The sequence below is a fragment of the Panthera uncia genome, chromosome E1 (assembly GCF_023721935.1).
Source record: "Panthera uncia isolate 11264 chromosome E1, Puncia_PCG_1.0, whole genome shotgun sequence".
NCBI lineage: Eukaryota > Metazoa > Chordata > Mammalia > Carnivora > Felidae > Panthera > Panthera uncia.
The window spans coordinates 60,939,360-60,953,296 of record NC_064814.1 but is presented as its reverse complement, the minus strand read 5'-3'; the positions used below and the strand labels follow the sequence as shown (position 1 = coordinate 60,953,296).

Sequence of the window (13,937 nt, the reverse complement as noted above, 5' to 3'; positions counted from 1 at the left end):
GAAACGCAAGCCAAAACCAGCACACCAAGGAATAAGAAATGAAGAAAGAGGCATTGGTTAGCCATATCACATACAAGGAGTGAAGTGCAAGAACCAGAAAGAGACCTTGGGGTAAGATAAAATCACCTGTAAAAGCAGTAGAAATGGCAGGAGTAGCCAACAGCCCCCGAGTTCTCGGGGTTGCACAAAGGAGCAGGCTACCGGGCGTGAAAGTGAACAGGCATGCTGTCCACCTGAACTTTACTCCCCAAAGATGAGGATGGGCCTACAATTAGAAGGGTGTGGTGGAGAACTGTGGACGGGCCAGTGGAAAGCCGTGACGGGGTCAGGAGAAGGCAGGCGTAGGAAGAATTCGTGCTCTGGAAAAGATTGGCTCCAAAGGAAGCTTTGAAGAGAGTCAAGACCCGTCTCTGCTGGTAGCGGGAAGAACACAAGTGTAGTGTCAGAAGTAGAGCTGGACAGGGAGATGAAGACCGATCCTGATTCCTACAGTTGAAGAAGTTTGCTGATCCTGAGCACATCACTCCAGTCACTTGTCATGGATGCTGATGTGTTTTAAAGTGGCATCTGAAAGCCAGGCATTTGAAGGGGTCGATCAGGAAGCTGTTGCAAGAGCCGAAGACAGAAGCCTGCTTTCTTGCTCTAACGGAATTAAAAGCTCAGACCGTCTATCACAGCAGTAAGGAAACAATTTGGGAGACTTGCCCTAAACCATATGAGAGGCACACCTCTTTCTGTGGCAGGCAAAGGTCTAGAAAAGCCCGTTTCAATTGAGGGACACTTTTTTCTTTTTTTTTTTTTTTTTTTTTTTTTTCAAAGTTTTTTTTTTTTTTTTTTTAATTTATTTTTTTTGGGACAGAGAGAGACAGAGCATGAACGGGGGAGGGGCAGAGAGAGAGGGAGACACAGAATCGGAAACAGGCTCCAGGCTCCGAGCCATCAGCCCAGAGCCTGACGCGGGGCTCGAACTCACGGACCGCGAGATCGTGACCTGGCTGAAGTCGGACGCTTAACCGACTGCGCCACCCAGGCGCCCCGAGGGACACTTTTAAACAATGGCAGGGTAAGAAAAGGCACAACATACACACACTGCTTCCGGCTCTGCTGTGGTGCTGCCAGCCGCTGAGTGGTTTCTGGTGACCACGGTCCCACTCCACCCTGAACCGATCAGTGTCTCTCTTTTTCAGGATAGGATTTTTGGGCCTTGGGCTCATGGGAAGTGGCATCGTCTCCAACTTGCTAAAAATGGGTCACACAGTAACCGTCTGGAACCGGACTGCAGAGAAAGTAAGCATTCGTGGTGGTGCTTGTCAGGCGGGGTGGGACAAACCCTTGACCCTTGGAGTTGGAGTAACTAGTAACTGAGGATAGGAATCTTCCTATTGTCTCCGCTCAGCATTTTGCATGTGTAGAGTAGCCAAGTATAGAGCCAAGCTCTATAGTTCAGGCAAGTAAAGATGGAGGTACAGAAGCTTAGGATGTTATTTATAAAAGGATATAAGCTTAGGATGCTGTTTATAAAAAGTAAACACTTAAAAACATACAGGCCTATAAAAAGAAGTGAAATTCTCCCTTCCTTGCCATTAGCTGAGGTAGCTCACGTCAGGTGTTTGTATCCTTTTGTTCATGCACGTGCAAATACATGTGAGTGTGTTAGTAATTCATTGATACCGAATGTGTGGAGATAGATTTATTTCTTCCTTTTGCATGGCTGCACTGTATTCTGTCATTGGGATTGTATTAACAGCACCTTGCAGTAGAGCATTCTGCAGTGATAGAGATGTCCAGGATTTGTCCAGTGTGACACCCACTAGTCGCATGTGGCTCTTCAGCACTCGAATCAATGGCTAGTACGACTTAAGAATTGAAATTTTAATTTTACATCACTTAAATGTAATAGTCTCCCATGGCTAACGGCAACCAAAGTGGGCAGGACAGGTTTAGAAGTTCTTAACCTAGGGTGGTGGTCCATCACTTCAAGGGTCTGTGCATCCCCTGAAATGGAACTCCAGGTCTGAATGTGCACCTCTGCACTGGAGAGAAGCCATGGCTTCTCCCATCCAGTTCTTATCCAAGAAAAGGTGAAGAACAGTAGTCTGAGTACAAGAAACTAAAGCCCTGTACTCACCAGGAACACAGGAAGAGACTGAGGAAGGACCAGCCTGTTGGGAGCCTGTGTGGCTGAACATGTGCTTACAAAGTGACTGGATGAGCACCCCATGTGCAGCTAGGTGCAGCTGTGGTAGGAGAGTGGTTGCTGAAGGAGGTGGCAGGCCTAATGGATTAGAATTAACAGAAATGTTCTTGGCAAGGTAAAAAAAAAAAAAAAAAAAAAAAAATCACTCTAATGAAACAAATGCCTTTTCAAGGATAAAAGGAACTGGTTGGAGAGTCAAAGGGTCTGTGGGGGAAAGGGCACTGAAGGCCCTGAAAGCCTTACTGAAGGATTTGGGCTTCAGCTGCTGGGCATTGGGTAGGGGCTGTGGGGACCTAAGTCAGGAGGGTGATCAGGTCCCATCGGCAGTATTGGTTGTGATTCGAGGCAAGGGTAACCAGGAAATGTAGATGCACAGTTGTAGAAGTTGGGAGAGTCAGGGTTTTCCTTATAAGTGCCTTCCCCTTTGATAGAAGTGCCTCTTGCCATCCTGTATTTTGATTGGAAAACCTAAATGTTATGTAAACATGGCCATTCTTTCCAGATTAATTTATGGGAAAGCAGTAGAGCATAGCAGTTAGGAATCTGGTGTGGAATCAGACAGACCTAAATCCAAGTTACAGCCATCCTGCTCACCTTCTTTAGCAACGCTGTTTATCTCCCTAAGTCTCAGAGTTGTCATCTGTGCAAAAGATTAAATGAGATGATGTAAAGTACTCAGCACCATGCTTGGCACAACTTAAGTAGTAAATGTCATCTTTAAAAACTTGTCTAATTCTTTGGGGTGACTGAGTCGGTTAAGCATCTGGCTCTCTTGGCTCAGGTCATAATCTCATGGTTTGTGAGTTTGGCTCCCACATTGGGCTCTGCACTGATAGCGCAGAGCCTACTTGGGATTCTCTCTCTCCTTCTCTCCCTGCCCCTCCCCAGCTCACATGGGCGGTCTCCGTCTCTCAAATAAATAAACAAACATTTTTAGAAAGCCATCTAATTTTTGACCATCCCTGTAGAATTGTTTTAAACTATCTTGGCAAAAAAAAAAAAAAAAAATTACTCTCTGGTTCTTCTGGAATAGCTAATGGAAAACATATTTTCAGAAAAGAAAGTAATGAGATCTCTCTCAAGCAAAGTTTAAAACATAAAGCGATATACTAAAAGGCTGAGTTGTTGTGTACCATGATAAAGAAGCACACCCATCAGGTAGGCTGGACATGGACAGCTGGGGCTTCATCTGATAGAGGTGGCTCTGTACGAATCAGTGAGATAGGAGAAAGGTCAGTCAGTAAGTTCTGTTCAGGACAACTGATTGCAAGTTTGGGGAAATGCTACTCTCACCTCCTACCACGTACTAAAATAAATTGAAAATAGACTAAAGTGTACATCAACCAAACGTGCTTATAGCAAATATGATACACACAATAGCTTACAAAAGAAACAATAAACGAAGATATTAAATTTAAAAGGTTCAGTAATTGGAGCACCTGCCTGGCTCAGTTGGTGGAGCCTATGACTCTTGATCTCATCTTCATGAGTTCAAGCCCCACATTGGGCATGGAGCCTACGTAAAAAATTTTTTATGAAATTAAAAAATATGTAAAAGGTTCAATAATCAAGAATAATCAAAATATATATCAAACAAAAAGTTACTGGGTTTGGCTGGTTAAATCATCAAGTAGGGCAGAGTTTTTATGTATTTACGGATGCTTGTTTGTTGTTTTTAAATGATGTACTCAGTGCTGGTGATGTGATACCTTGCCAGTGATCATTATAAATTAACATGGCTCCACTGGAAAGCCATTTGTCTACGTGTATTAAGAACTTGAACACCATTTGGAACCTGTTTATTCTACTTTCGGGGACCTAGATTCAAAACATAAAGGAAAAGAATTGTACATAAAGATATTAGTTGGAGTCACTTTTTTTTTTTTAAGTTTGTTTATTTTGAAAGAGAGAGAACGAGCAGGGGAGAGAGGGAAAGAGAATCCCAGGCAGGCTCCATACTTCCCACTGAGCCCAATCCAGGGCTCAGTCTCACAATGGTGAAATCATGACCTGAGCTAAAATCAAAAATCGAATGCTTGATCAGTGGAGCCACACAGGCGCCCCTGGAGTCATTTATAATTAAAAGCAGGTTTGATAGTGAACTTCGGGAGAGCCATTAGGTAAATTCAGGTGTGTCTCAACGGGATATTCTGCAGCCATCCATTATAAACAATAATTAAGAAAGACTGTAATGTGGATAAATGTAAATCACACATGATATTAAAAGTTGGTTACAAAATAGGTTCATGTTATTCTAATTACTTCTTTAAATGATTTTGGAAAAGGAAAAAACTGAAATATTGATAATGTTTTGTTATGAGGTGGGTAATTTTAATTCTCAAGGAAGAAAAGTTAAAGCTTTTAGGCACCCAGGAACATCTCGGTAAGGAATGGCAGCCTCCCAGCCCCAGACCTGCTTCCCCAGCACAGTGTGGGTAGCCCAGGACACTGGGCAGGTTTTGCCACAGCCAAGACAGCCACAGAGGGTTGCGGACAGGTGCTATTTACATCCTGTTCTTCAAACAGGAAACCTTTAGCAGACACTTGTTTTGTGCCTACTATGAAGTAGAACTTCGTTCTAGGCACCAGTTATGCAAAAATATGAGACGGTCCTTAAGGGGCCCAATCTACTTCCTTCAAAAAGCTGGACCACCAACTCTGGTGTCCCCAGCTCCTAGCCTCAGCCTCTTCCCTTGAGAGGCCAGCCAGGAGGACTGGGCAGGGTGTCTCTGGCCTGGTTGTTGTATTGGTTGTGCACTGCCTGTAGCTCACATTAGGATCTGTGACTTTTGCAGTGTGATTTGTTCATCCAGGAGGGGGCCCGCCTAGGAAGAACCCCCGCTGAAGTCGTTTCAACTTGTGACATCACCTTCGCCTGCGTGTCAGATCCCAAGGCAGCCAAGGACGTAAGGATCCCCTCTTCTCCCATCATGTTGTGGCCAGGAAAACTGTCTGGCCTCCCTCTCCCCTACCCTATCTCCCCTGCCCATGAGTGAGTATCTATAGCATGTGGGGGAGTTGAATTTCCCATCTGGGGCCATCCCCCATTGTGAAAAATATTTTTGTAAATTGAATACAGACTTCCTTTGATTCAGAACAAAGAATAAAAATGAGGGTCCCTGAGATCTGTGCTGACGAGCCCTGTGTATTCGTATTGCGTCCATGTGCCCAGATCCTCTGTTTAGCTGTGGCTCTATTTGTATGTTTTCACATTTCAAGTACAGTAGTCATCTTGTTAAACTGGTGACTAGTTTAATCCGGGTAAATCCAATGAAACCCAAGAAAATACTGAGGTTATCATTTAAATGGGAGGTTTTTAATAAAAAGGAACACATAAACCCTTTTACAAGATTGTTAGGAACGTACTAGAGGTATTTTTCATTCCTACGCTTTTCACTTGCTTTCCCCCTTTTCAGCCTCAATATTTAGTTCCTAATCAGTAAGTGAGCCAAAAAAGCAACAGAATTCTAACCTGAGGTCTAAGGGGCTCCTGGGCATCTAGCCAAGAGCCTGGGCTATTGCTTCTCCCTTGTGTCTCCACAGCTGGTGCTGGGCCCCAGTGGTGTACTGCAAGGGATCCGCCCTGGGAAGTGCTATGTGGACATGTCAACAGTGGATGCTGACACAGTCACTGAGCTGGCCCAGGTAGCAGCCTCGTTTGTGGTGGCCTTCCAACATCCTTGTGGTTGGAGCCCAAGACTCTAACTGATCACTCCTGTGTGGGCAACTTGGTTACTCTAAAGACAAAAGCAGGGAGAGAAAGAAAGGCCTGTAGCCTTGGGACTAGGTTGTCTTCGCTCTTTACTTTCAAAGCCACAGCTAGTCTGAATAGCCACGAGAGGAGAGGTGTTGCCCAGCTGGGATGGGCATTAGGTCCCAGAGCTGTGAGACCCACAGTGAGAAGCATTCCAGGCAGCTGGCAGGACCTTTTTGGTTTAAGCAGCTATCCACATTTGATCCTAGCAGTATTCTTTCCACTAAGCTGCTGGGCCAAGTGGTGACTTCTGGCCCCTCTGTGCCCTGAGGGTGGCTGAAGTCAGAGAAGGGAAGTGTCTGGAGGAGGTATGGTCGGCCAAGCCATGAGCATGGTCATGTTTGGTCTTTGTAAGAAATTGCAAGTAAATGGGGGGCAGGTGGGGAGACCTCAGCTTAGCTGCATGCTTCGTATGATTCAGGCATCTGTCTAGGGCCTCGGTGTGGAGGGCCAGGTGTTCCCACTTGAAACCCCAGTGAGGTGCAAGGCCTTCAGAAGCTATGACTTTCCTTTCCAGGTGATTGTGTCCAGGGGGGGCCGCTTTCTGGAAGCCCCGGTCTCAGGGAATCAGCAGCTGTCTAATGACGGGATGTTGGTGATCTTAGCAGCAGGAGACAGGGGCTTGTATGAGGACTGCAGCAGCTGCTTCCAGGCAATGGGGAAGACCTCCTTCTTTCTAGGTAACATGCCTGCCCACCTGTCGGGCCACTGCAGGCCCGGAGGCTGGGTGGGCCACATCCCCTCTAGACTGCACTGATGACAGCGTCACTCCCGCACGGCCTCTCTGCCTGGGGCCCCCGTGGGAAGGTTTCCTTTGACTTGCACAGTCAGTGCCTGGAAGGAGGAAGAGCCCGAAGGGTCAGAGCCAGTTCTGTCAGGGGCAGGTGAATGGGGCCTCCCCTGGGTGTAGAGGTGGGTCCGAGCAGGGATGAGGGTGGGCAGAAAGTCCCTGCCCTCAGATTCTTGAGAAGTGACCGTCATTCTCTACCCTGGCCAGGTGAGGTTGGCAACGCAGCCAAGATGATGCTGATCGTGAACATGGTCCAGGGAAGCTTCATGGCCACCATCGCTGAGGGCTTGACCCTGGCCCAAGTGACAGGCCAGTCCCAGCAGACACTCTTGGACATCCTCAATCAGGGACAGTTGGCCAGCATCTTCCTGGACCAGAAGTGCCAAAGTGAGTTGCCTTTGGCCTCTCTTGCATTTTAGTTCTGATAGGAGCTGAGAAACTGAGTCAGGCAGCTCTCACAGAAGAGTCTCTTCTTCAAGGGCTCATTGGGTGTGAAAGACGCACTCTCTTCATTCATTCCATGCCCTTGGTCAGAGGGGGTCCAGAGACCTGGCAGGTGGGATTTGGGGGTACTGGTTGGGAACTTGTCTCTTCAGTGTCCAAGAGGGAGGAAATGCCAGGTGTTGAGGCCTGACAGTACTACGGATAGTTTCTTAGTTAGAGTTTATTCAATTTGCCTGATAAGTGGCTTTCCTTCCTCAGATATCCTGCAAGGAAACTTTAAGCCTGATTTCTACCTGAAGTACATCCAGAAGGATCTCCGCTTAGCCATTGCCCTGGGTGATGCGGTCAACCATCCTACTCCTATGGCAGCTGCAGCCAACGAGGTACCTGCCAGAGGCGAAGCACAACCCTGGCCATCTTCCTTTTGTCTTTACTATTCGCTACCCACCCCACCCCACCCCCCGCCCATCTTTATTTTGCTTTGTGTCTCATCTCTTGGGGTGGAATCTCAGGTCATTGTTTCTAGACAGGAGCATGTAAAACTGTACACTTCCTTCTTAGCCATGCCTACTTCCCATGTGATTTCTTTGACCTGTGGATTATTCAAAAGTGTATCATATAATTGGAGTTGTCCTACATATCTAATGATTATTGATTACTAATATGTCTCTGTTGTGGTTAAAAAACACATCCTGTATGATTTTTGGTTCTTTAAATTTATTCAGACTTGTTTTGTGGCCCAGCAGATGGTCTGTCTTTGGGTGTGCTGTGTGCACTTAAGAGGACTATGTCCTGCAGATACCAGTTAGGTTGAGGTTGGTAGTTTTTTCGGATCACATTTACTGGCCTTTTTCTCTGGTTCTTTCAGTTGCTGAAAGATCTTAAAATCTCTAACTGTGATTGTGGGATTGTCTGTTTTTCCCTTTGATTTTGTCTATTATCTTTGAAACTCTTGTAATTTTGAAACTCTTAGCATTTATGATGGCCACATCTTCCTTATGAGTTTGCCCTTCTGTTTTTATAAAATGTCGCTTTCTGGTCTTTGTCTTGAAGCCTATTGCCCAGTTTTACTATAGGTGCTATTGTTTTTATATTTTTTTTAATATTTATTTATTTTTGAGAGAGAGAGAGAGAGAGAGAGAGAGAGAGCGAGTCAGGGGAGGGGCAGAGAGAGAGGGAGACAGAGAATCCCAAGCAGGCTCCACTCTGTCAGCGCAGAGCCCAATGTGAGCCTTAAACTCACGAATCATTAAATATGACCTGAGCTGAAATCAAGAGTCAAACGCTTAACCAAACTGAGCCACCCAGGTGCCCCATTGTATATTTTTTTCCATTCATTTGCTTTCAGTTTGTGTTTTTATACTGTATCTTTTGTATACAGTCTGTCATTGGAGCTTGGATTTTTACCCATTCTGAAAGATTCTGCCTATTAATTGGGGTGTTTGGTCATTTACATTTTTTTGAATGACAACTTTATTAAGCACCTACACATGCACTTTTTGAAAAGCTGTTTGGAAGTGTAGCCTTAAAAAAGCTGAGCACTATTTCTTTACTGTAGAGCTACAATAAAAACTACATTTGTAGCGCGCCAGGTAGTTCAGTTGGTTAAGCATCTGACTTGGCTCAGGTCATGATCTCCCACTTTGTGAGTTCAAGCCCCACGTTGGTCTCTCTGCTGACAGCTCAGATCCTGCTCCGGATTCTCTGTCTCCCTCTCTCTCTGCCCCTTCCCCAAGCACATGTGCTCTCTCAAAAATAAACAAACATTTAAAAAAACAAAAAACAAAACTCTACATTTTGTGTAAAACACATAAATTCATTTATTTTAGAAGCTGTATCTTCCAAGTGCTAAAAAAAGGATATGCATCACTCAAGTTAATTAGAAGTCTCCAGTGGCTTGTTCCAGTGAAGAAGTAAAGAAACACGGTTCTGGGGCACCTGGGTGGCTCAGTCGGTTGAGCGTCTGACTTCAGCTCAGGTCATGATCTCACGGTCTGTGAGTTCAAGCCCCGTGTCAGGCTCTGTGCTGACAGCTCGGAGCCTGGAGCCTGCTTTGGATTCTGTGTCTCCCTCTCTCTCTGCCCCTCCCCCACTCATGCTCTGTTTCTCTCTCTCTCTCTCTCTCTCTCTCTCTCTCTCTCTGTCTCTCTGTCAAAAATAAATAAACATTAAAAAAAAGGAAAAAAGAAACACAGTTCTGCTCTTTTCAGACCTACCTTTTCATAATCTGTAATCTTCTGTCCCTGAATTCTGTGTTTTCTGTCCCTTCCTTGTCTGCCTGAACATGCCAGAGTACTTACTTCACTTTTTCAGGTTGCAGTACAATTTCGGGTTACTCATGTTTGTTTTATCTTGGATTCTCTCTTAGCAGCGGACTTATTTTTGTATTTTGTATAATTTTTTTTGTCAACAAGCTTGTCTTTAACTGAAGTCAGTTCTAAAGGGTTCTATGTGTGGTTTGTGTTGGCAGGTTTCTCTGTGAGGTGATTTCTGACTTGCCTCTGCCCTGAGTCTACAGGATTTGTTGGCTTGAAAACAAATATTTTAGTTAATTTCTCAATGGAACGTGGTGCTATCTGGCCATTTGGATGGTGTGAATTTAGGCTCCTCACTGGTGCTTACTGTTCAGGATCTTAAGGTTAACTAGTCCAGTAACATTTAGTCCTTTTCTTAAAGTCTGTTAATGTATGGTCAGATTTGGAGCCACCGTTTTATCATTTGATTGCTGCTTGTCTCTTCTGGCTTTTGACTGTCCTTCCTATTTTACTGCCTTTTGGATTATTTGAATCTTTTTTAGAATTCCATTTTACCTACTGTCTTCTTAATGACGCATTGTTTCTGTTTTATCTTTGCTCTAGGGATATCAATATGCAAGAATATGCAATATCCTTAAACTTCACGGTCTACTTAGAGTTAATCTTGTACCTCTTCACATACAACATAGATACATTTCCATTTCCCTCCCCCTCCACCTCCTCCTTTAAGGCAGGGTTTCTCAACCTGGGCACAATGACATTTTGCTGTGGGAGCCATCCTGTGCTTACAGGATGTTTAGCAGCATCCCTGTCCTATACCCACTGGAGGCCAGCAACACCCCCTCAGTTGACACAATGTCTGTAGACGTTGCCAAATGTCCAGTGGGGGCAAAACAATCCCTGGTTGAGAACCCCTGCTTTAGGGTACAGATGTCCTCTGGGTTACATCTGCCTTTGTTTTAAACATACGGTCAACGTTGGAATGTTTTAAGTAGTCTTACGTATTTTATTTTAACGAAGAGAGAAAATAATTGTATATTTCTCTTATTTACCATTTCCAGGGCTCTTCATTCTTTTCTAAAGATTGAATTTCTCTCTGGGATTGTTTCCTTTCAGCTGGAAGAACTTGCTTTAGCATTCCCTGTAGTGCAGGTTTGCTGGCAATGATTGGTTTTCTTGTATCTGAAAAGGTCTTATGGAGCCTTCGTGTTGAGTTGACAGCTACACCTGAGCTGTAATGGACACTTAACTATGGTGGCTTCAGCTGGACTGTTTGAAAAAAGACAAAAATGCAGCTTGTATGGGGGAACCTTGTGTTCAACTGCATTTCCTCAGTGTGCCTGGATGCCATACTGCCTTTGTCGAATGGCTTTTTCATTCTCTTCACACTCGTTCATAAAATTCACCTAGTGTCTCTGGAGTGGCTGTTGATTGCCAGGCACTATTCTAGGCTCTGGGGACGTGTTCAGGAGCAGCCCGTTCCCTCCCTTGTGGCGCTTACATGTTAATGGAAAGAGGCACAAGACAGGCAGATAAGTATTTGAACAAGAGTCTGTAAAGGTCAGAAGTATGAGTAAAATACAGCAGAGTGAGTGAAGCGGTGCGGCCACTGTCTCAGGCTGCTCGGGAGAGGCCTCGGAGCTGACTGGGAAGGGGCCAGCTGTGCTGAGGGAAAAGCATCCCACGCAGAGGGAAGGACGAGGATAGCGGCCCAGAGCATAACACAGGAAGACCCTGGAGGTAGGAAGGGACGTGATTATAATTGCTAACAATGCTCTAAGCACTTTACCTCCTCAGTCCCTTTAAACCTCATGATAAAACCTTGTCACCTTCTCCATGACATCAAGTAGTAGTGGTGACGGCAAAGAAACACTGAAGCACCTGGCTCAAGATCAGTGGGGGGCCTGGGTGGCTCAGTCGTTTAAGCGCCCAGCTTTAGCGCAGGTCCTGATCTCACAGCTCGTGAACTCTAGCCCCGCGTAGGGCTCTCTGCTGTCCGCACAGAGCACCCTTCAGATCATCTGTCCCCCTCTCTCTGCCCCTCCCCTGCTTACACTGTCTCTCAAAAATAGATAAACATTTTTTTATTTAAAAAAAAAAAAAAATCAGTGTGGGGGTTGGCCAGGAGTTGTACCTAGATAGCCTGGACTCCAAAGGCTGCCTGCCGCCTGCCTGCCTGACCACATCTAGAGCTGCCTCCAGGAAGCAGATTGTGTTTTTAAGTCAGCTCTGTGGACAGAGTGTGAGCCTATCTCCTTTTTTTTTTTCCAGGTGTACAAAAGAGCCAAGGCACTGGACCAGTCTGACAACGACATGTCTGCCGTGTACCGAGCCTATATACACTAAGCCCTCGATACCCCATCCCTGCCCCCCAAGTCTTCCCTCTGGCCCCTCCTCCTCACATGGGGTTGGGGTCCTGGGACTTAGCTCTGGACCAGTCCACCTGTCTCCATCTCCTTTTCTACAGACTTTGAGACTTGCCATCAGCACAGCACACAGCGTCACCCCTCCCCTGGAGGTCCTGGGGAGGGGAGGGGTGTCAGCAGGATTGGCCTTTGGGAAAGCTCTTGAGCTGGGCACTGGCCCCGGACTAGGTGGCTGTGTGTTCACACACACACACACACACACACACACACACCCCCTACACACCACACACTGGCTCTCACCCCAGGATAGAAGCTGCCCAGAAACTGCTGCCTGGCTTTTTTTTCCTCCTGAGCTTGTCTTATCTCAGACCCTTTCCAGTAGAGGAACTAGAATCAGCAGTGAGAACTGGAAGCCTTCCCACTGCTGCCGTCCCTCAGAGCAAAGAGGCTGTGGTTACGTCCACGTCCCCCCACTGGATCCCCCATGTGAGAGAGAGGCTCTGGGTCAAGATGAGCCAGCACCGACTCCAAACAGAGGGTCCCCATGGGCCCTCCAACCTCAGGTGACCAGCTGATGAGGATTGTCATATTTAAGCTACCAATGTGCAACCAACTCTCCGTAAATGCCTTTGTGAACTGAAAAGAGATTGGCAAAGTTGAGCGAACACAGAGCTCTGGCTCTTCAGGGAGAGCAGCAAATCGCCAGCACGTTAGGTGAGCCTCACAGAAGCCTGCTCTCCTCGCCGCTCTTGAGCACCTGTCCCAGAAGTCACCATCACTGCAGAGCCCTGGGCTGGGATCAGACTTCCTCACTTTGGTGTAGGGGGAGCTCACTCCTCACCAGGCTCTTAGTATTTGGATTTGCATTCCAGCCCTTGGGAAGGGGATCCTGAGGGCCACCAGGGAGGAGCAAAGAGGGAGGAGAGTGGGGTTCCTTCCTGTTTCCGTTATGCTGCAGACTCCACCTGGAGCCACTCTGACTGGGTCCCCTCACAGCAGTCCCATCCTCTCCAACCTGCTCCTGCACATGTTCCCCACCTGCCTACCTTTTCATTCTCCCTTCCTCCTCTTCTTCCCATGGAGACAGTGTTTCTGTCCCTTCTTTGGCCCAAACCCAGCCTGACCAACGATGGCCATTCTTAGGCTCAGCTCTTGAAACAGGATCGAGTGTCTTCACTTCAGCCAGAAGCATAGCCTTCAATGCTTCCAGGGCCCCAGGGTCTTTTGGGAGGGAAGAGAACTGAACCTGACCCAACCTGAACTAACTGACCTGAAGAGGTAGATCTAAGACATCTTTGAGACCCTAACATTTCTCCTTGGATAGGGGACCAGAGGGACTTGCGATGTGGTGTAAAAACAAGGAGAAGTCACCCAAAGGATGTCCATGTTCTCTCCCTCTATATGGGTTGAATTTTCCAAAGTTATACTTTGCAGGTCAGCATTTCCAGTGAATATATATAATGAGGAGACCACACTGGTGTGGGCCCCTCCCCCTCACAAATTTGGCCCTTTTCCACTGATAGAACCCAGGCTAGGGGATCTCAGAAGACATAGGGGGGAGGGCAGGGAAGATGCCTGCGGGTTTTTGGCATAATTTCACTGGGATTTGGAATTCTTTTCTGTCTGAACACAAAGCCTGTTCTAGTCCTAGCCGGACACTCGGGGTTGGGGGTGGGAGGGTGGGGGTGGGGGAAGATGCTGTAATGAAACTGGTTAGTCAATGTTGTCTTAATATTGTTGACAATTCTGTAAAGTTTCTTTTTATGACTATTTCTGTTTAAGCTATTTCACCTTTGTTTTGAAATCCTTCCCTTTTAGAAGAAAATGTGACACTTGTGAAAAAGCTTGTAAGAAAGCCCCTCTTCCCCCATCCCTTTTTTTTCCCCTTTAAACCTACTTTAAATGACAAATCTTCTAGGTAATTAAGGTTGTGAATTTTTATTTTTGCTTTGTTTTTAATGAGCATTTGTCTTTCAGAATAGGATTGTGTGATGTTTAAATGGCAAAAACAAAACATGATTTTGTGCAATTAACAAAAAAAGCTACTGCAAGCAAAATAAAACGTTTCTTGGTAACACAACTGTGACTGATTACCTCGGCAGTGGCCTGTGCCCAGACCCAGAGCGCTGTG

General features: G+C 46.1%; 1 protein-coding gene across 2 annotated transcripts in view; it reads left to right on the top strand.

Moving 5' to 3' along the window:
* GLYR1 (glyoxylate reductase 1 homolog) overlaps nt 1–13,886 on the top strand; it is a 34,386-nt gene extending 20,500 nt beyond the window's left edge. The window contains exons 10-16 of one of the 2 annotated variants that reach the window (XM_049637470.1): nt 1,188–1,287; nt 5,011–5,103; nt 5,741–5,842; nt 6,469–6,631; nt 6,949–7,128; nt 7,444–7,568; nt 11,712–13,886. In XM_049637470.1, the coding sequence (XP_049493427.1) occupies nt 1,188–1,287; nt 5,011–5,103; nt 5,741–5,842; nt 6,469–6,631; nt 6,949–7,128; nt 7,444–7,568; nt 11,712–11,786 (838 nt within the window). In that variant the 3' untranslated portion in view covers nt 11,787–13,886. Of the gene's footprint in view, nt 1–1,187; nt 1,288–4,992; nt 5,104–5,740; nt 5,843–6,468; nt 6,632–6,948; nt 7,129–7,443; nt 7,569–11,711 lie in introns of both variants that reach the window. The other variant, XM_049637469.1, reaches the window with a different exon arrangement.
* The last annotated feature ends 51 nt before the right edge of the window (nt 13,887–13,937 follow it).